The sequence below is a fragment of the Rhizophagus irregularis genome, chromosome 23 (genome assembly GCF_026210795.1).
Source record: "Rhizophagus irregularis chromosome 23, complete sequence".
Lineage (NCBI taxonomy): Eukaryota > Fungi > Glomeromycota > Glomeromycetes > Glomerales > Glomeraceae > Rhizophagus > Rhizophagus irregularis.
In genome coordinates this window covers 1,835,843-1,859,682 of record NC_089451.1, presented here as the reverse complement: position 1 = coordinate 1,859,682, position 23,840 = coordinate 1,835,843, and the positions used below count along the sequence as shown (strand labels likewise).

At 24.4% G+C, this 23,840-nt stretch overlaps 2 protein-coding genes across 2 annotated transcripts; both read right to left on the bottom strand.

The window, feature by feature from the left end:
• Positions 1–16,793: 16,793 nt before the first annotated feature.
• Positions 16,794–21,286, bottom strand: OCT59_015379 (uncharacterized protein). The gene has a single exon (XM_066139959.1). It carries the CDS (start codon positions 21,269–21,271, stop codon positions 17,099–17,101), a length of 4,173 nt encoding a protein of 1,390 aa, XP_066002784.1. The 5' UTR covers positions 21,272–21,286; the 3' UTR covers positions 16,794–17,098.
• Positions 21,287–22,935: 1,649 nt separating this feature from the next.
• Positions 22,936–23,771, bottom strand: OCT59_015378 (uncharacterized protein). The gene has a single exon (XM_025312710.2). The coding sequence runs from the start codon at positions 23,726–23,728 to the stop codon at positions 23,111–23,113; it is 618 nt and encodes a 205-aa protein (XP_025189079.2). The 5' UTR covers positions 23,729–23,771; the 3' UTR covers positions 22,936–23,110.
• Between the last annotated feature and the right edge of the window lie 69 nt (positions 23,772–23,840).

Here is a 23,840-nt window from a genome sequence, read left to right as displayed (position 1 = left end):
AACTCAAATTTAGTTATCTGCTATTGTTTTAATATTAACTAGTGTCAATTTATTTAATAAAAGTATTACAAATTATATATACAAATCAATTAAACTACACTAATTATTTTATACTACAAATTTATATGTTGTTAATAGTTTAAATATTATTTAACAAACAATGGAGACCTACAAATGGAAAAAAATTTTGAAGCAAGCAGCTTCAAAATATATAATCCAGCATTCGGGACCTAAATATAAAAGAAAAAATGATCATTAGTATAATGATCATTAAAAAAAGTAAAAAAAAAGAACTTCAAAGTAGAGTTTGGATCTGACCTTCGACATTCGGATTTAAATCTGGATTCTCCTGATTCGGATTTAAAACCGGAGAGATTCAGTTGCTTCGGTTTCATCTGGATTTATTATATCCGGTTTTATTTGTTTTATCCGGATTTATTATATTTAGTTTTATTCAGTTTTATTATTGATCGGCAGTAATTCTGGCCAAATTATAATTTTGGCCAGAATTATAACTACGGCTATGCCTATCATATCCTTTTTTGGTGATAGCCGTTCCACAAATTTTGATTTTTCCAAAAAAATGAAAATTTCCTTTTTCGAATTTGTGTAACATCAATTTCCTAAAATGGAAATTATAATTCTGGTCAAATTTATAATTTGGCCAGAATTATGATGATCAATTACGTATCAGTGTATGGCTGTGTATGAAACTTCTGCCCGAATTCACCTACCCCTTTTCAAATTTGATATTTTTTGATATTTATTCCCTTTATTGATTGGGTAAAAATGGTAAGCCTTCTTTTTTTTATTTTTTGCTTTTTGTAACTTGATATTTTTTAAAACAATTTAGGGTAAGATTTTTATTTAAGGTATGTCTGCTACTCTGTCTTTCTTGTTTTCTATTGCTTTCCTTTATTTAAAAGATACTAACCAGTTTTTTTTCTTTTTCTCTTTATTTTAATGGGTGGTGTCAGTCAATTATTATTTGTTTTTAATTATTTTATTCACTCTTTTTGTCTTCCTATTATTATATTTTTTTCATTTTTATGCTCCATTTTTTACTTTTTTTTGTTACCTATTACTTTTTTTATCTCCTTTTTACTTTTTTTTGTTCTTTGCATTTCCTTTGCTTATTTTTACTTTCTTTCATTCTCTATCATCTTTTTTTACTCCCTTCTCATCTTTATTAATTTTTTTTTTGATTTTATTTATTCTTGTAAAAATTTTTTTAATATAGTTTTAGTTATTTCTTCTTTATAGCTTTTTTTAAGGAAGGTTTTATAGCATAAACAAAGAGGGGAAATAAGTTTTTCTTTAATTATAGAATTAATAATCAAGTTAATTATCAGTAGCTTAGTTGGATTCAGTTTTAACTATGATTTAGTTAGTGAATATATGTCTTAGAATGTTGCTATTATGTATTTGTTTTAGGTTTATTAATTAAATAAAGAAAAATGCATGTTATTAACAAAAAAAAATTGTAAAATTTACTAACATTACGATTGTAAAAATCAATATGAACAGAACTGTTACATTATATAAAAACTGAATTATGTCAAAAATGAAATTTCCCTTCCCTAACTCCTTCCCATGGTTCGCGTCTAAAGGGCTTGTGTCCAATCCTCCCTTCCCCACTTAGCAGCCTGGATTCGTGTCTAATGGTGAAAAAAAAAAGTTTCAGTTTGTTAGAAACATTGCAAAAGAAATATTATTAAACAAATAACTAATCAAAACTTACCATGTAAATAACGTAATAGGGGTGCTTTGCAATGCCTCTGCATAAATTATTCGTTTTATTTAAAATTTAATAAATAATACTGGCTGAAATTAAACCAGATTTATTATATCTGAATTATTATATCTGGATTAAACCGGATTTATTATATCCGGATTAACCGAAGGAAACCGGATTTATTATATCTGGATTGAACCGAAGGAAACCAGATTTATTCGTATCTAATTCGGATTTAAAAAATAAATCCAGTTCAAAACTCTACTTCAAAGTCAAGTATTTACCTTTAAAGTTCTTTAAATGGAAACCTAGAAACTAAAATAAAAGAAATATGAACATTATTAATATTCATCAAATAAATTAATAAAAAATAATTTTTAAAGGTTTTACCTTTGATATAGGAGTCCAGAATTTATCTTTTGGCTTCCTTTACTTAAAAAAAAGAAGTATGGATGTTAGTTAATATTTGTCAATAAATTAATTAAAAAATTTTTTTTTGAAAGTTTTACCTTTGATATGGAAGTCTAGAACTCGTTTTTGACTTCCTTTACCTGAAAAAAAAGGAAATACAAATGTTAGTTAACGTTTATCAAATAATTTATTAAAAAAACTTTAAAGGTTTTTTTTACCTTTGAAATGAAAGTTTGGTGACATCCTGGATCTACAATAAAAAAATAACTGAAACGTTAGTAAGCATTTTGCAAATTAAAATAGCAAAAAAAAACAATAAAGAATTTTGAAGTTTTACCTTCAAAATTCTTTTTGGAAATGATGATGATCTACAAAAAAAATGAAACGTTAGAAAACGTTTGCTAAATAAAAAAAAAATATGAAAGAATTTCGAAGGCATTTTACATTTGAAATTTTATCTAGAAGCTGTAAATCTGCAAAAAGTAATAATTAAAACGTTAGTTAATGTTTGTTTAAATAAAAAATAAAAATAAAATGATTTTAAATTTTACCTTCAAAATTCTATCCAATCTAAGTGGTGACCAGAAAACCTATAAAAGAAAAAGAAATTGAAACGTTAGTAACATTTTGCTAAATAAAATAAAAAAAAATAACAAAAAAAACAGTTTTTTTTTAAGTTATCTTCAAAATGGACTTCAGTAGTGTTCTGAACTTACAAAAAATAAGAACGAATGCTAGTTAATATTTATCAAATAAAATTAATAAAGAATTTTGAAGGTACCTGTATTTATTTACTTTGAAATTCTTTTATCTAGAAGGCAACTGAAAAAACCTAAAACTACAAAAGAAAAAACAAACAAACCATTAGTAAACGTTTTGTTAAATAAAAAAAAAATTAGTTTTGAAGGTAAATACCTTCAAAATTTTGAAATTCATTCCTTACATACATTTCAAATTTGGTTCGTCCAAAGAAGCTTGATGTCTCTATAAAAAGAAGAAAGAAGGTTAGAAATGTTCTTTTATAAAAGATAAAAAAAAATTATAAAGTTTTGTAATAAGACGTTGCAAAACTTACCATTTATTAGTTTCAGATCCCTGAGTACCAAAATCTACAAAAAAATAAAAGAGAAATGTTAGTATAAAGTTTTTTAAAGAAAATAAAAAAAAATATTAAAGTTTTGCAACAAGACATTGTGAAATTTACCATTTATCAGTTTTGGATTCTTTAGTATTGAAACCTACAAAATAAAAATTAAAAGAAGAACGTTAGAAACGTTCTTTTATAAAAGTAAAAAAAAATAATAAAGTTTTACAATAAGATGTTGCGAAACTTACTCTTTTAATATCCGTTTCAGACTTAAGTACCAGAACCTATAAAATAAAAATATAAAGAACGTTAAAAATGTTCTTTAACTTTATAAAAATAAAAAAGTATAAGTTTCATAACAAAAAATTTGTTACAAAACTTATTGTTATCATGTTGAAAATTCCGTTCAGATGGAAACCGGAAAACCAAAAATCTAAAAAAAAAGAATAAAAGAATATTAGAAATATTTTTTTACAAAAATAAAAAAATTTAAAGTTTCGCAATAAAATGTTGTGAAATTACCATTTACTTGTTTCAAAAAGCTTTAGAGTACTGAAACTAAGGTTGCTTGTCTAAACCTCTTTAAAATCCTATGATTAGTTTCGTCAAAATTTTACTATAGATTTATTATAGTTTTGGCAGAGTTTCAGCAGTTTCAGCATTTATAATAAGTTTCGGCAGTTTCACCTTTTTCCAAAGTTTCGCCAGTTTTTTAATATAACTTTAATATAGTTTCAGCAGAATTTCACTTTTTGGCGAAATGCCATCTTGCCTAAACCCCTAGATTTCGGCAAGCAACCTTAACTGAAATTTACAAAAAAATTAAAAAAATAACAAAAAATACTTCCTCTAGCTTACTTCACATCCATTTTGTCTTTAAATGGTTCAGAAAGCCATTTCTAAAAAAAAGTATTAAAGAACGTTAGCAAAACATTCTTAATAAAAAAATAAAAAAAAAACAATAAAATCACTTTTCTCAGCTTACTTTATGTCCATTTCACTCAGGGAGCCATTCTCTATAAAAAACTAAAAAAACGTCAGTAAACGATTTTAATGAAAAATATTAAAAAAAAATTATTTTTTTTATTTTCGGATTATTATCTTATTTCTATTTTGCCTAAAAAGCTATTCTCTATAAAAAAAAAGAATGTTGTTTAGTAAACGTTCTTAATGATAAATCAAAAAAATTAGAGTTTCATAATAAAATGTTGAAAAACTCACTCTTTTGCCATTTTGGGAATTGTTAGAGTACCAAAACTTACAAAAAAATAAAAAGAAAAACATTAGAAATATTTTTAATAAAATAAAAAAAATTACAGTTTCACAACAAGATGTTGTAAAACTAACTATATATCCGTTATAACCATAAATACCAAGGTAATCACGTGATATGGATAAATAATATACTGAATAGATAGGTCACATGATAATAGATCATGTGGTATGATGTAATAGATGGGTCACGTAATATGATGTAATATCTATAATGTAATATCTATTTATAGATTAAAGACGAAAGAATAACATTAGAAAAAATAACAGAATAACAGATTTGAAAAATAATAATAGATTAAAAGAGTAACAGATTAAAGAATAACATTAAATTACAAAATATTAGATTACAAAATATTAAAAAATGAAATATTAAACTACAGAATATTTTTGTAAAATCAGATTTTAAAAACTATAAAAAGAGGTGGAATTTGACCAGAATTCAGTAGTTGAGAATAACTCAAAATAACTGTGAATTAATAAAAATATTCATTTTAATACATCCTTTAATTATTTTAATTCTTTTTATACTATTTTCTTATGATAAAAAAGTACATTTTTATTTGATATATGTGAAACGTCTGCACGTAAGGATGCTATTAATTGGAAAGTATATATTATTATATGAGAGAAGAATACATAAATATAAGTAAAATTTATTGAACAATTCTTTTAAAATGAATTGAATATAAACTTTCGTAACAAGAACTATTGAAGTTTGGAAGTTAGAATATGGATAAAACTTTGCGATGAAAGCTATCACAGTTTAAAAGTTAAGTACTAAATATAAATTGAAACCAAGTACAAATATGTTAATGTTTCATTGAGAACAATTATAATAAAAGCAGAGACTTTGTTTATCGACAGGTGGCAGATGTTAGTGGTATTGTTTCAAATCTTTGAATACTGAAACTTACAAAAAAACAAAAGAGAAACGTTAATATTGTTATTTCTCAAAGAAAAAAGTTGAAGTTTTGCAACATTAAAACGTTACAAAACTAGAATTCTGGACATCATATATATAATTCATAATTGATCTGCATAAATTTAAGCATTTTTTGCTCTCATTAAAATAGACCTAATTTACTAAAAATCAAATTATCACATTTTAAATCTATACTAATTTACTAAAACTCAAAATATGAGTTATAGTAAAATTTTAAATAATATAGGTTTAAATTTGTTAATAAAATATATTTCAGTTTATTCAAATTATTTGTAAATCAGTAAGTATTACTTATTTCCTGGCTAATTAGAAATAAGTAAAATTTTACTTAGAATTGGAACATGATCGGCCTTCATAATTGATTTATCTCCTGCCATTTATACAATAATAAGTGTTTTATAGTATATCGTGAATTTAATATAGTTTATTTTATTATTATATTTTATTTTTCTTTCACTTAGTTTTTTTTTTCATTTTAAAAGATTTTAAAAAATAATTGAATTTTAAAAAGCTTCAGAACTATTACTATTACACTTGAAAAATAATATTGAGATTACAAATAAATTAAAAGAAAGTTTTTTTCATTTGAAAATGCAAATCTTTCTGAATTACTCAAATTTTTAAATCAGTCCATTATAGTATAATTAATAGTTAATTTTTACTGCAAAATTTCCTAGAAATAGATAAATAAATACATATAAAATTTGCTATCCAGTAGGTATAACTACATTTGCATAATTGTGTAAATAGTATCAATTAGAAAATAAATTTAATTGTCAATTTACCAAAATTAACAATCTTTTTTTTTATTATCAATAAAAAATAAATAATTAATATAAATTAAACTGCCAATTTTTATAATTTATAATTAAAAATATGCAAATTATAGATAAAATAATAATTAATAAAAATAATAAATTAAATATAAATAATTATTAAAAAATAAAATATTGTGAAACTAATTGGATAGTTTTTGGTCTGCATTATGCTTAATTTTAGCCAGAATTGTACTTAATTTTGGCCAAAATATAACTCAGATTTTAAAACCAATATTTTTAAAAATATTATTCATAAAAGTTAAAAAAAAAAAAAGTTAAATTTAAAAAAAATACCAATTTGCTCAAATATAAAATATGACTTTGTAAAATTAATACAATTTGCTAAAAAATTCATAAGTATGATTATTAATTAATTTTCAATCAATTTGTTCTATCTAAAATTATAAGTTTAACCTAATTTTAATTGAATTTGCTAAAACTCAAATGTAAGTTATATATGTGATGTCCAGAATCCTGCAAAACTTACCATTTAAAATCCCCCATTTTGAAGCTTCAAGCTAAAACAAACCTACAAAAAATAAAAGAGAAACGTTAGTATAAAGTTTCTTAAAAAAATTTTTTTAAGCTTTGCAAGTTGCAACTAAGCGAAACTTACTATTTCAAAATTGTCTTTTTTACCATTTTGAATTTCACAAGGCTGAAATACTTAAAACTATAAAAAAAGAGATAGAAATGTCAGTATAATATTTCTCAAACAAAAAAAAAAACTAAGCTTTATAACTAATATAATGTTGTGAAATTTACTACTTTGAAAGTCATTATTTTAAAGTTTCCAAACCAAAAGAAATACTTGAATTTACAAAAAAAAGTAAAAAATTTTAGATGGTTCTTGTAAAAAAAAATACAAAAAAATGTTTTGCAATGTTACATAACATTGCAAAACTTACCATTTTTGAAATTTACCGTTCTGATTTGAAATATTTAACAGAATCTACAAAAAAAAAGAAACATTAACATTTTTTACAAAAAAATATATATAAAATTTGTTTTACAATGCAAAAATTGCGTGCAAAACTTGTCAGAAAACTGACGGAAGAATGAGAGAAAAGGAAAGGGTGAAAGGATGTTGAAGAGAAAAAGTTGATAGTATAATACTAAAGTTTAATTTTAAACTATGAAATAATATAAAAGTTTCTTGCAAAGTTTATTAAAATAAAATAAAAAACTTTGAAAATCTCCAAAGATTTTTATTTGGAATATTTGATAAATCTGCAATTTTGGAGATTATTGCAGATTTTTTGTTGTTTTTTTGTTAAAAAAATATGGAAACTGCATTTTGCAATATTGTGCAGATTTTTACTAAAAATTGTAAAAAAAATGCAGCAATCTGTAAAAATTGCAGATTGCTGCAGTTCTGCACTCTAATAAATTTACTGATGTAATTGTTGCTAATTTATATTCTTGAGAAATTTTATTAACTTTTTGCTAAAACAAAATATATATATTAATTATTAACTAGTTACTGCCTATTACTTTACAATAAAATATATATATGATTTTAAATATTGAAAAAGAAAAAAGTATAGGTTCACATTTGAAAAGCTTTAGTAAACTAGTAAAATCTTTCAAAAGTAAGGAGTTAAATGTCCATTTAAGTTTTTAAAAGAATCCTCTTGAAGTTAACAAACAACATAAAAAGTATTCTACAATCACTCAAATAAGAAAGCTCAAACTTTTCCTTCAGAAACTTCCACTAAGAAAATAGTTAAATGATTAGTAAGTGAAGAATATAGTTAATTCTATACTTTAAAATTTTATAAAAAAAGAAATTTGTAATAGTATAGGAAATAAATTTTTTTATTTAAAAACTACTGTAACTTTTTATATTAAAGATTAAATAAAAAAATTAATAGTATAATTATATTAAATTATATTTATTTATTAAGTTTTATATATAATAATACATTATATGCAAATATTAAAAATAAAATTTCAATATTTACAAAAAAATAAATAAATAATATTAAAAAATAGCTGATGCAATTATAAATAAATTCTTATTACTATGGTGTCAGAAGTTTATACTTAATAATAAAAATGTAGTAATACTTAAAAATTTTTCAACTTTTTAAAAAAAATACAATTAAAAAAAATAAACTGGTAACTTTATTTTTTGAGGTAAGCTCTATAAATTACCAGTCAGATTTTTAAAAAAAAATCTATGTAAAAAGTTATAAGCATTTGAAATTGCATAATTTTCATATAATCAGCCCAATTTGAAACAAAATATATTAGCCAAAACTTATGATAATTTGAGCTGACTTTATGTATTATGATAATACCAGCCTGAATTATTATAATATAAATCAAATGTAATTTTTTTTAAAAAAAATTTTTTTATTAATATATGACTTTTATAAAATGGTAGTTGCAATTTATTGCTGAAGTCTACTTTTCTTATGTTTTATTTTATTTATATAATAAATTTTCAAAAACTGCATTTTATTAGTACAGTCAGACCTCTATATACCGATACAATATATATTGATATTTGCTTATATCGATGATTTTTAGTTCCCCCTATTTTTCAACTAATAAAAAACCCTCATTATACTGATATTTTATATGATTTCATGATATAACGTTATTCGATACTATTCCTTTGTCCTTCATATAGTAATGTAGTATATATAGATCTAGTTTATATACCAATATATTAACTATTTAAGGTTAGATAACATAACACTGGTAAAAAAATGGTCTATCCTACACATATCCTACACATATCTTACATATATCGGATACTCAAAATGTAGAAAATCATACACAAATAATACACATATCATATACATATCGGGTACTTATATATATAGTATACCTATCAGGTACCTGATATACTGTATGTATGATATATATATTAGTACCCGATATGTGTATGATATGTGTATTATTTGTGTATGATTTTCTACATTTTGAGTACCCAATATGTGTAAGATATGTATAGGATAAATCATTTTTTTACTAGTGTAAATGAAGTTACGCAATTTTTTTTACTTCTAATTCTTGATGTAATTATATAATTAATATAATTTTACTTTTAATCCCTAATGTAATACATAGAGCTTCGAAATGACTTGCATAAACTTGCATTTTTGACTCGTATAATTGTAAATTTTTGTTTAATTATATTCTAACTTAATAAAAAGTACTTTAAAATTAAGGTTTTTGACTTGTGACTCAACTCAACTCAACTCATTAGGAGCTCTAGTAATACATAATTGATATAATTAATACAATTTTATTAATAAATTTTTGAATTTTATAAATGTAGATTAAAGTTGCATGTTTATATATATTAAAATATTTTATACTGATATTAATTACATTATTTATAATAATATCAGCATATAAAATCTTTTTTATAAACTGATAATTCAATATACTGATACTTTTTCCTCAAAACAGCAATATCGGTATATAGAGGTTTGACTGTACTTTATACAAGAAATCCCAATTTTTTATTGGTTGAATTCCAGATCATATGATATAAAATCAGCTCAAAAAATTGAAACAAAATTATGTGATTATTAAATATAGCCTTCTGGTACTATATATATTGGATTTTTTTTAAAAATAATAAATTTATTCTATATTTATTATAATATTCAACAATTAAAGGTATTATATATCATGTAAGATTTCATATTAATTGATATGACAAATTTATATAAAATAGTAACACAAATTTCTATATAATATAGATTTCTGTAAAAGCTATACTCCTGAACTTTATTTGCCAACTTTAAATAAAGATTTATTTTTTTTAAAAAAAGTCTTTTAGAATCTTCATATAAAGTTGCAAATAGGAATATATGTTTTTGCAAATAGGCAAACTTAAATTTTATTGGTTTATTTGATTATTAGTATCATGATTAAATAAGATTAATTAATAATAATACATAATATATATAAACAAAAACAATTTGTCAAATAATATATATAAAAAAATCACATGATATATAATATCCTTAAATAATAATTAAGATTTAATATTCATAAAAAAATAATAATTTACATGGATGCATTGCAACGCATTCCTTTTTTGAAAATTATTATATAGTAAATTCGCTAATCATAATGTAATCAACAATAATTTTTAAAAAAAGAGATGTGCTGTAATAGGAGTATAGGACTCCACTTACTTATAAGATAGGTTAACGGAAATTTAAGATAAAATTTATAATTAAAAATTTTTAAAGATCCTACTATATATAGATAAATTACACTTAAAAAAGGAAATATTACACTAAGTTGTTATGATTTTTTTCCTTTTTAGATTAATTAACCAATAAGATTGCTAGTAAAATTACTAGTAAACTTGAAATTTTTTCTGGAGACCTCTATTAGAAGTAAGCAGGTTCTGCTGTAATGAACAGGAAGGACATCCTCATATAGTCATATTATCACATTATTGCTGATTATTTTGCCAATCATTTGTTAATTATCTATTTGATATTATTATATAATAAAACCATCATTTTGGGTTATTTTTTGCAAATTCTGCTATATGTTATCAAAATTTATATAAAAGCCCAAAAATCAATGTTTTCAAATCCAAAAATTAACTAAAACTTGGCTGAAAATGGGCTGAATTTTTAATAATTAGAAAAATTTAAAGTAATTTAGATTAGAATTTAATGTTTTATAGCTTATTGAATTTATCTCATCAAGATGAAACATTTTGATAGTAAATTCATAACTGAAATATTTACACAAAATTGATTTGAGAAATGATATTTTAAAAACCTCTATTTATTATATAAATTATAATAATATAATGTTACCAAAAATTTCACTGTGTTATTTCAGCTATAAATTTTAAAGCTGTTAATCTATAACTTATAAAAGTTTCAAGTTTCGCCCAAACTTCTGTGGCTTCACAAAGTCTGATATCACCAAATTACTATATGATCAGAAAATGATTGGCAAGGTGATATAAGAATGTCCACCCTGTTGCTGTAATGCATCTGCATATAAATTTTAAATCCTATTTATAAATATTGGTAAATTTAATATTTTTTAGTATTATAAATTGATATACTTTGCAATTTTGCAGAATAGCCAAAATTTTAGCAAATAGTATTAATAAATAATCAAATAACTGCTGAATTTGAATTAATAAATCAAAGAATAAAGTAAAAAAATATAATTGTTATTATTAATCTATATATAATTTTTATTCTTATTAATTAAATAGAAATTAAAATAAATTATTTAGGGCGTTAATTTATAGCGACCCTGTCGCTATGGTGACCCTAATCACATGATTTTATACTATATTTTGATTGGTCAACTTTTTTTATTTTTGTTAAAAAATTCGCAATACTTTAATTTGCAAAAAGTTTTTGATTTACGCAATAAAATAATGATATACTGTATGTATGGTTAAAAATCATTTATTAAAGTTTACTAATAGAAAAACATTGTAAAATTTATATTTTATTTTTAACAGAACTAGTAATTTTGATACACAAAAAAAAATGACAACAACAGAGTAAAAAACAAAATCAAGATGAAGAACAAACCCCACAAAGAAAGTTAAAGAATTAAATGATAATGAAACTCATGAAATCAAAGAACAAAACTAATGACATTGAAAAATAAAGCCTGCGAAGTCAAAGAGTGGCATAAAGTAAAGAAAATATAGTTAGGGACATGCCAGAAATTACGTGATTTAGTAGGTGGGTGGGGTTAGGTCCTGCAATCAGGTGACACAATATACCTTTTATGATAATAGTATATCTTTTATAATAAATAATATATAATTTGTTTATTAAGAAGTTTTTTTGAAATTATCTTACCATCTAAAAGTCCAATTTCAATGAATTTTTTTTTGTTTTATAAAGTATAAAGAGGGCTACAAAATAAAAAAAAGTTTATGCAAATTGAATCATTGAATAGTAAAATAATTGTATTATAATATATATGTAATATATAGTAATTTATTTATTAAGAAGCTTTTTTGCAATTAACTTACTCTAGCAGTTCAATTTTAATGAATTTTTTTTTGTTTTGTAAAGCATAAAGAGGTCTATAAAACAAAAAAAAATTTATGTAAATTGGATTATTGAATAGTGAAATAATTGTATTATAATATAATATATAATATATAATAATTTATTTATTAATAAGCTTTTTTGCAATTATTTCACCATCTAGCAGTCCAATTTCAATGAAATTTTTTTTATTTTATAAAGCATAAATGGGGCTACAAAACAAAAAAAAAGTTTATGCAAATTGGATTATTAGATAGCAAACTAATTGGATTATAATATATATATATATTAATATAATATATTATATATTATATGTATTTTTTTAGCCAATCAGAATTCAATCACATGGTAGGTAGGGGGGTTAGGAGCATTATTACGTGATTTCTGGCACATCCTTTAGTAAAGAATAATAAAAACAAGAACCTAAAAAATAAAAAAGAAAAAAAAGAAAAAATACTTAACTAAAGCTCCGAATGGTTCAGGCTAAACTGGGGAACCGATCCGAAACTGGCTCAAAATTCGGTTTGGTTTGGTTCGGGTATTAGAACCGAAAAACTGGCGGTTCGGTTCGGTTTAATCCAATTTTTTATAAAAATGCGAAAAATCGAATAGCCGGCCATCTAGTGATCGTACAAAGTCGAGCCATATATCATTGGATTCGTCTCGACGAGACGCGTCGAATGGTGGTAAGATCATGTCTCTAGCATCGATAGATCACACGTTAACCCACGCTAAATGATTTATAAATAATTGGAATTAGCAAGCTATCTATCAGTGCTAGAGACATGATCTTAGCACCATTCGACGCGTCTCAGTGAGACAAATCCAATGAATATAAATTCGTTCGTGTACGACTACTGGATGGCGAATAATATCAAGTTTCGTATTTTTTTAAAATTTTCGAGCGTTAAAAATTAAAAATTCTGATACATGAATTTATTCGTCGTCCAATGGTCATACAAATATGAATTAGGACTCATTGGATTCGCTTCAATGAGACGAGTCAAATGGTGGTAAGATCACGTCTCTAGCATCGATAGATAGCTTGCTAATGCCAATTTTTTATAAATCATTTAGTGTGAATTAACTTACGATCTATTGATGCTAGAGACATGATCTCACCACCATTCGACTCGTCTCATTGAGACGAATCCAATGAGTCCTAATTCATATTTGTACGACCATTGGATGGCGAATAATATCAAGTTTCGCATTTTTTTAAAATTTTCGAGCGTTAAAAATTAAAAATTCTGATACATGAATTTATTCGTCGTCCAATGGTCATACAAATATGAATTAGGACTCATTAGATTCGTCTCACTGAGACGCGTCAAATGGTGCTAAGATCATGTCTCTAGCACTGATAGATAGCTTGCTAATTCCAATTATTTATAAATCATTTAGCGTAGGTTAACGTATGATCTATCGATGCTAGAGACATGATCTTACCCCCATTCGACGCGTCTCGTCGAGATGAATCCAATGATATATGGCTCGAATTTATACGATCACTAGATGGCCGGCTATTCGATTTTTCGCATTTTTATAAAAATCGGATTAAACTGAACTGAACTGCCAGTTTTTCAGTTTGGTTCTTACGGATTTCGACTCTAATCTGAACCGTCTATAATCCAGACCAAACCGAACCGTTCGGAGCTTTATACTCAACGTGAAAAAAAGCCTATAATAAGGTTAAAAATGAAACTTATAAACAAGTGAGTTAAAGAACAAAATAATAACAAAACTTGTGAAGTTAAGAGTAAAACGCATCACATAATGTTGAAAAGGAAGGAGTTAAAGAACAGCATAGAGAGTCAGTAAAAAACAAATTAAAAAACAATGGTAAGAAAAAAAAGGATGTACCTTAATTGTAAAACTGTAAGAACCACAAAGACCTATAAAAAAAGAAAAAACAAAAAATAGCAAGAATGAACGAAAAAATATACCAAAAAAAAAATGAAAAAGAAGGAAAAAAGGAAAGGAAAATAAAATCAAAAAAAGAGAAAAGAGAAATAAAATGAAAAAAAAAGTCAAAAAATAAACAAGTAAAGCGAAAATAAAGAGAAAAGGAAACAAAAAAAGGAGGGAGGAAAATAATAACAAATAACTGAAGGCTGACATAATTGTAAATATTAGTTAGCCAATCAAATTTGATCACATAATTTAAGGTTACACTGGCGATATGGGTCACCAATAATATTTTCCCAATTATTTAATATTAGTTATTTTTTTTTTAATATTTTACCTTTTTAAAATATTTACTTATAAAAATATATCCTATAAAATCAAAATTAATATAAATTTTTATAGAAGCAATTATTTTTAATTTTTTATTTTATTTAAGAGTAATCTTAACATTTACCAGTGATGAAATTCATTAAGTGTAAATTTATTAGGGGTAAAATTCACCTAAGGTAAAGTTCACCTATATCACATAATTTATTAAAAGTTTAATTGTTTTGTTTTGAAAAAACTAATAATTTTATTAATAAAAGTATTTTTATATAAAGTATATAATTTAAATATAATAATATATTATACAATATTAATTCATAAGTTAGTATTATTATAAAAAATGTGATAAATCTTACAAGTATTAAGTAGATTTTATATCACTAAATAACTTTCAATTAATAAAGAAAGTTAATTTCATTTGACTAAAATGGTAAAATTACATTCTAAAGTTAGTAAATAGAAAAAAAATTTGAAAGTTAGTACCATTATGAAAAATATCCATATGTATTATACCTATACCCATAAAATTAATATAACGTAGTTTTGAATTTGCTGAACAATTTTCAATTGATTTAAAAAGTCTGTTGCTGCTTTTGCTGTTGCTGCTGTTGCTGTTGCTTTGATCATTCCCTAAGGAAACAGTTTTTGGGATTACTTAATCGATTTCATTTGACTAAAGTAATAAAATTACGTGCTAAAATTAATAAACAGAAAAAAAATTTGAAAGTTAGTACTATTATAAAAAATGTAGATTTCTCTATACCTACACCCATAAAATTAATATACAAGTAGTTTTGATCTTGTTGAATAATTTTCAATTAATTTAGAAAGTTGATTTCATTTGACTAAAGTGGTGAAATTACGCTCTGAAGTTAATAAATAAAAAAAAAATTTAAAAGTTAGTACTATTATGAAAAATATAGGTTTCTTTATATATATTATACCTACACTTATAAAAATTAATATATAAGTAATTTTGGCTCTGTTGAACAACTTTCAATTAATAAAAGAAGTTAATTTCATTTGATTAAAGTGGTAAAATTACATTTTAAAGTTATTAAATAAAAAAATATAAAACTTTAGGAGTTAAACAGTTAGTAATATTATAAAAAAATACAAATTTCTCTATAAATTTCATTTCTAATTTATGAAATTAAGTTGTATGGATTTAATAGTATATTTGGAAAAAAAGTTACAGTTTAAAAAAATTTATAAAAAAATTTTTATTTATGTATATAAAATTGTAAAACATAATACAAATAAAATTAATATAAAACTAAAATTATATTACTGGTGAATTTCACCAGAGGTAAAATTCACCTTCTGGTAAATTAATTTTAAATTAATCACTGGTGAATATAAAATTAGTTTTTGTTTCATGGATTTAAAATTTTAAAAATAATAATTAGTAGTTTTATTTAAAATTTTATATATTTATATAAAAAGTAAAATAGTAAACTGGGTAGATCTTGTAAATGCCTTGCGTAGAAAAAGGGCAAATATGCTAAGAATGGCTGTTTTACACGAACCATATCCTCTGAGCAAAAACTTCACCCGACAGTGCACACATGGGATGCTCAAGTAGCATGACGAATGGTTTAGTAGTTAATGATATTAGATAGTTAGATTAGGTATTTTGTTACTATATGTAATTTCTGAAGTCAATTAACTGATTAATAAACTATTAAATGCGTTGTGGAAAAAAAAAAAATAGTAAACTGGTAAACTTAAATTTTAAAAAAATTTTAAATTTATTTTTAAATAACCTACTAATTATTGTAAAATTTTTTTCCATAAGATAATATAACATTAAAAAATTGGTTTTTATAATTGATGAATTTGAAAAATCTGGAATTGATAATTCAGTACTATATATAATGATGAATGTGAAGAATCTGGAATTGATGATTTGGTATTATTATATGATAAAGATGATGATCATTGTTTTGCAAAGTAAATTTCATTTTATAATTTTTAATAATAATAATAATAATATATGTATAATAATTAATTAAGAAATTAACAGATTATTTAATTTTTTAAAATTTGGGATTACCATTTTTACATAAAATTTTTAAATAAAAATACTGATTACCAATCTTAAAATTTTAAATCCATAAAATAAGAACCAATTTTTTACCTAAAATTAGATTTGCAGAAATGAGAAACAATTTTTAATGTTTTACTTAATAGGCTAATATTATTTATTTTTGACTTTTAATACAATACTTTAAAGTTTAAAATAACATTGATAACATTTTTTTTAATCAATTTAAAAAGATTTTATAATTGTTTTTATTAATTAAATTTTGTAATTAAAGATTTTTTATCAATATTTTTTTTTTTATTATTATTTGGTTGATTTTTAAATTTTTTTTTTCCTATCTTTTTTTTTCTTTGAAAATAAATAAGAAAACTATATACACACAAAAAAAAAATTCTAAAAAAAAAAATTTTTTTTACTACAGCCTCTATCCCCTATTTCCCTACAATTTTCATTACAATTATCTGCATCCTCTCCCATATCTACTAGTACATTCTCAAGCATATAATCTACAGAAGGTTGTAAAAATTGATTTAAACATCAAGATCAAATTTTCTTTTTTCCAATATGATATATTTTTTAATTCTTTCTTTAAAAATTTTATTCAATTTTTCAAACATTTCACTTTTCTCATATTTAGTATAAGTAGTGTATCCTTGGGGTAATTCTGGGATTATTTTTCTTCTAGTATACTCTTCTAAATCTTGAGAAAGTGTTATCTTTTCTGGTGCGAACTCTTCTGATAAACTTATATCAATGAGGAGGTTTATACTTTTTTTAGCACTATCATCTAAAGTATTAAAATAATTTGTTTTTGTGTATTGAATAAAATCACTAGTCGAAAAACATTTTTTTAAAAGTTTAAAGTGTTTTGATTTAGTTCCTGTGCTACAGGTTTCTCTTCTGGAAGTAATGTCCAAAATTTGAGTATGAAGTTGAGAGCTCACTTGTTTATTATAAGCTTGTTGAATATGAGAATCAAGTTGTGAATCTATTTGACTAATTCTAGCTTGAGTTTCTTGGGAGATTGAATCAAGTTGTGAGTATGAAATTATTGAATTGTCTGATGAAAGAGATGAACGATTTTCCAACCTAGAGCCGCTCTCATTAATATTCCTATTGGAATCATTATTTAAATTGGTAGCATTTTGTCTAACTTCTGATTTCCTACTGCTCTCGCTAATAACGTTCCTATTAGGTTCTTTATTATTTAAGGTAGTATTAAATGAAGCAAATACTTGGTCCGCTGATCTACGACTATCCTCACGATTAACATTGTCATTAAAGTTATTACTGCTTACGTCTGCTTTCTTATTAAACTTGTTATTCGAATTAATTGAGGCATCTGATTGAGCTTCCGATCTCCGACTGTTCTCATAGTTAACATTTCTACTATTGCTTGCGTGTTCCTGATTTTCTGATTTCCGGTTATGTCCTTCATTGTTGTTCTTAAAGTCCTTATTAGAATTATAGGAAGCATTCGAATGGGTATCTGATCTACAGTTGCTCTCATAATCAACATTTCTATTAATGATTGTGTCTTCTTGGTTTTCTGATTTCCAGTTATGCCCTTCATTGGCGTTCTTAAAGTCCTTACTAGAATTATATGAAGCATTCGAATGGGTCTCCGATCTCCAGTTGCTCTCATAATCAACATTTCTATTAAAATTATCTTCTTGGTTCCAGCTATACCCTTCATTGACGTTCTTATTATTATAGTTCTTATTAGAATTATATGAAGCATCTAAATGGACATCTGATCTCCGACTGTTCTCATAATTAAGATTATTGTTGCTTACATCATCTTGATTTCCCGATTTTCGGCTATACCTTTCATTGACGTTCTTATTAAAGTTCTTATTATTGGAATTATATGAAGCATCTGAATGGACATCTGATTTCCAATTGTCCTCGTTAACATTTCTATTAAAATTATCATTATTAAAGTTCTTATTGAAATCATTATTACTTGACGAGGCACTATAAGCTTGAACTTCCGAACTCCAACTATTCTTTCTCTTAACAAATCTACTTGAAGTGCTGTCTTCTTGGACTGCTGATCTCCAGCTATTCGCATCATTAAGAAGGAAAACATGTTCATTAGAATCATCATCACTTGAAGAAGCACTATATGAAGCATCATCGTCTTGACCACCCGGTATCCTCTCATTATTAACGTTTCTATTTGGACGATTACCATATGAAGAGGTACCTTCTTCTTGAACTTCTGATCCCCAGTAGTCATTATTGTTAACGTTTCTATTATACGAGGCACCTTCCGATCCCCAAGCTCCCCAGGTACCCTGTTCATGTACATTTTTATTATAAGAAGGTCCTTCTGATTCCCTAGCTCCCCAGCTTTTCTGTTCATTGACATTTCTATTATAAGACGATCCTTCTGATTCCCAAGCTCCCCAGCTTTTCTGTTTATTGATATTATAAGAAGGTCCTTCCGATTCCCAGGCTCCCAAGCTTTCCTGTTTATTAACATTTCTGTTAGATGAAGCACCTTCTGATCCCCAAGCTCCCCAGGTATCCTGTTCATTTGCATATTTATTATTATTTTTATTATTTGAAGATCCTTCTGATTCCCAAGCTCCCCAGGTATCTCGTTCATTAACGTTCCTATTAAATGAGGCATCTTCATTCTCGGAATTAACATTCCTATTGGAATCATTATGATTTAAAGGAGTATTGTAGGGAACGTCATATTCTTGATCCTTAGATCTCCAGTCTTCAGGAGCATTATAGGGAACGTCGTCTTTTTGATCCTTAGATCTCCAGTCTTCAGGAGCATTGTAGGGAACGTCGTCATCTTGATCCTTCGATCTCCAGCCTTCATTGTGATTTAGAGGAGCATTATAGGGAACGTCGTCATCTTGATTCTTCGATTTCCAGTCTTCATTCTCGTAACTAACATTCCTATTGGAATCATTATGATTTAAAGGAGTATTATAGGGAATGTCATCTTCTTGATCCTTCGATCTCCGGTCTTCGTTGTGATTTAAAGGAACATTATAGGGAACATTATAGGGAACGTCATCATCCTGATTCTTCGATTTCCAGTCTTCATTCTCGTAACTAACATTCCTATTGTAATCATCATTATTTAAAGGAGTATTATATGGGACGTCATCATCTTGATCCTTCGATCTCCAGTTATTCTCATCAATATTCCTAGAATGATTATCATGTACTTCTTCCGATCTCCAAGAATTCAAGTTATTCTCATCATTAGCGTTCCTATTAACTGAAGCCCCTTCCGATCCCCAAGCTCCCCAACTATCCTGTTCATTTCTATTATTATATGAAACTTCCTCGGATCCCCAAGCACCCCAGCTATCTCGTTCATTAACGTTTTTATTAAGTGAAGTTCCTTCAGATCCCCAGGTACCATTTTCATTAGCGTTACCGTTAGCGTTCCTATTAAATGAGGTCTCATCATCCTCTTCATATATAATTTTATTATTATTATCATTCAAAGAAGTATCATCATCATCTTGTCTTTCAGATTTCCAGTTATCCTCATCATCATTAACATTCCTAGAATGATTATCACTTAAAGAAGTATCTTCTTCGGATTTCCAAGGTTTCCAATTATCATCTTCATTAATGTTCTTATTTGAATCGTAATCGTTTAAAGAAATATTATCATCTTGACTTTCTGTTTTCCATTTATCATTATCAGTAATGTTCTTATCGGAATCATCATCATTCCAGTTACTTTCAATATAACTATTATCGAAAACTTTCTGGTTATAATCTTGATTTTCTTGAATTTCCTGATTTACCGGATTTATTTCCTGTTCCAATTTCGGTTGTTTTTGTTGATCATTTTTTTTAACTTTATCGATATATTTTCTAATAATTTCGTCCATCGTAATCGTATATATAGGCGTAGTAGGAGTCGTAGGAGTCATAGGATTTGAATAAGTCGTAGAAATAGTAGGAATTGTAGAAATCATAGGAGTTGTAGGAATCGTTGGAGTTGTTGGAGTCGTTGGAATCGTGGGAGTCGTGGGAGACGTGGGAGTGATGATTTGGTCATCTTGTTTCGAAAGATTCTCATTTTCATAATCGAAAGAAGTAGTTTTTAACTTTTCTGGTTTTTTTAATTTTTCATCATCTTCTTTAGTTTCCAATTCGATAGATTTTAATTCGGTATTAGTATTAAAAGATGATGATTCTTCTGAAGGATATTGAATTGTATCATCATGATTATTTTTTTCATCTAAAACTTCATCATTAAATGTTACAGATTTTCTTTTAACAATAGTATTAGCACCTTCAGTTCTTAATTTATTAACTTCAAGGAAATTATCAATATCTTCATTAAGTTTTGAAATCTCTTGATTTTTAGTAATAGACTCTGATTCTAATTTAATAATTCTACCTTTTAAAGAGTTAATTAATTGTTTTTGTTCTTCAATTTGTTCTTTACATTTACAATTTTTTTTTTTAATATTATTCATAGTAATTTGAAGTTCAGTTTCGATTTGATGAGTTAAATATTCTTGATATAATGTTTGTAATTCTAAACTTATTTGTTTACTAAATTCTTCAAAAACTTGAGCACGTTTTACGACATTTTGAAATAAAGATTCTGGTTTATTTGAAAAAACATTATTATTCGTAATATCTTTAGAAATGGATAAATTATTAAGCCTATTTTGAATTGAGAAAGGAACTTCCAAAGGGGGTTCCATGATAATTTTAAGATTAAAAGAAAAAAAAAATTAAAAAGAAGAAAAAATTTTTTTTTTTTTTTTAAAGTGAGGGAAAAAAAGGTGAGAAAGATCTCATGCTTTTCTCAAGAAAAGTCACACAAAAAAAGGGGCTTAATACATTTTTGACATCAAATCCGGAAAAACATAATTACTGCGGCCGATTCTCGTTTAGAAAAATTTATGGGAATTAAGGAAAGAGAAAAAAAAAAATATGTAGGAATTTTTTATTGTTTGTTTATATGCTGGGTTGTTGGGGTTTGTTGAGTTGAAAGTAATCCAATGTATTGTAATCATAGGATCATCCGCTACATATAATAAATTACAATTTCCAAAATTTCAATTTACTTTTCAATTAAAATTATTGGCTTTAATTATAATAATTGAATTATTGGTATATTTAATACATTTTTTTTTATTTTTATTTTTTTTTACTTATTCGACTTTTATGTTTTATAATAAACTTCTTTTTATGTTTTATAATAAATTTCTTTTTATGTTTTATAATAATAAAAAAAAAATTTAAACAAATCAAATTTGAAATTTTTTTAATTAAAGTTGTATTTATTATTAGCAAATTTTGAAATTAAATGAATAATATAATGTATACAACCAGATCACGAAAATTATTTTTGTAACCCTATTAATACAGAATACATATTTGATTGTTAATTATATAACAAATTTATAATTTTTTCAATTTTTTCAATTTTTCCATGAAAAAAATGAAAATATTTTTTTTTAAATTCATTGAGAATTTTTTTTTTTATATATATGATATATATTATTAAATTGGGAAATTTTATCAAAAAAATCCTTGTTAAATATTTGTAAATATTTGTTAAATTTTTTAAACGTTTTTAATTTATTTATAGTTTATATATTCGTAATTTCGTAATTTCGTTATGAAAATGATATTTAATAACTTTTTTAAAATACTCGAATACATTTATTAAGTAATATATATTATTATTATTATCGCGATGTGAAATGTTTTTTCCCTATTATAAAAAAAAAGGACAGAATTTTAATCGTAGCACAAAAAGAAAAGACGAGAATTCCGGAAAAACTAAATTGTACCACTAAAATAATAATTTATCGGAATGATCAAAAGATTGACAAAAGAGAACAACAAGAGTACACGTGAAATTCATGTAATGAAGAAATTAATGAAATTTAATGAAATTAATTATGGTAACCGCGCCTTTTTGAAATAACATCAAATGAAATTACTTCCCGCTAAAAAAATAATTAATAAAAATTTATTATTACCAAAAAAGATAATTATATTTTGAAACTTTTGAAACTCCCGACAAAAAAAATATAATATAATATATATTATAATTGGATTAGTCAAATTTTCTTAAATTTTTCTAATAAACGTTAATTTAATTTTATGTTAATTAATTTTCATAAATTATCTTTGACTTTTGTTATTTTGATAATCATCATAAATTACGCCTTAATTTAAATAATTACATCATTGTAGTACAAAATATATGGAATCATATGATATCAATATTTCGTTAATCATATAATCTTGTTTCGTTTTATATTAGGATTATTTACGTGATATTTACATCAAACTGACGATTTTAAAAGAGTAATTCACATCATAAAATGACATTCGAACAGCCACGCAAATTAAAACGGGATAAAAGTGAATTTATTAAGAAAAAAAAACAGGATCTCGGGAAAATAAGATTTCAGGTAAAAAAAAATGAGATATCAGATCAGATCAGATCTCGGGAAGTTAGGACGATTTTATATTAAAATAAGAGTCATTATAAATTAATTATAAAATACTGTATCTGGTATTAATTAAAAATTAAAATTATATTGATTATTATACATATTTCTTAAAGAATTCATTCTTTCTGTAAAAGATTCTCGATCATTATTTAATTCATTTGCAAGATTTTGTAATTCTTTATGAATATTTCCAAAATTATTATAATGAGGAGTAGTATTATCAAATGCTATTCTATTATTATAATTATAATTATTATTATTATTAAGATCATTATCATTAATATTATTAATATTATTATTATTATTATTAAATCTTGAATTCAATTCATTCTTATAATTATCGAATTCTTGTTTCATATAATTGAATTTTGATTCAAGTTGAACATTTACTTCTAATTGAACTAATAAAGTTAATTTTTCATTTAATTCTGAAAATTCTTTTCTTAAATTTTCAATTTCTTGATTTTGTAAATTTATTCTCTCCTCTAATTCTCCCATACGTATTATTAATGATTGATTATCTATCATTTCATTAATTGAAGGAAGTTGAGTTGAATATAATTTAGGATTATTATTAATGATATTATTAACTTTTGTTTGTTGTTGTATATCTAAATATTTGATACGTTCACATAATTGTTCAAAATTTTGTTGTTGTTGAATTATTTCTTCCGTAGGAATAATCATTTTTTTTTAATTCTGTTATTATTTTATTTTTTCAAACAAGTTTCAAAAAAAAAAAAGAAAGAAAAAAAAGGACTATTTATATATTTTTTTTTCTAGAGAGATTATTACCTTA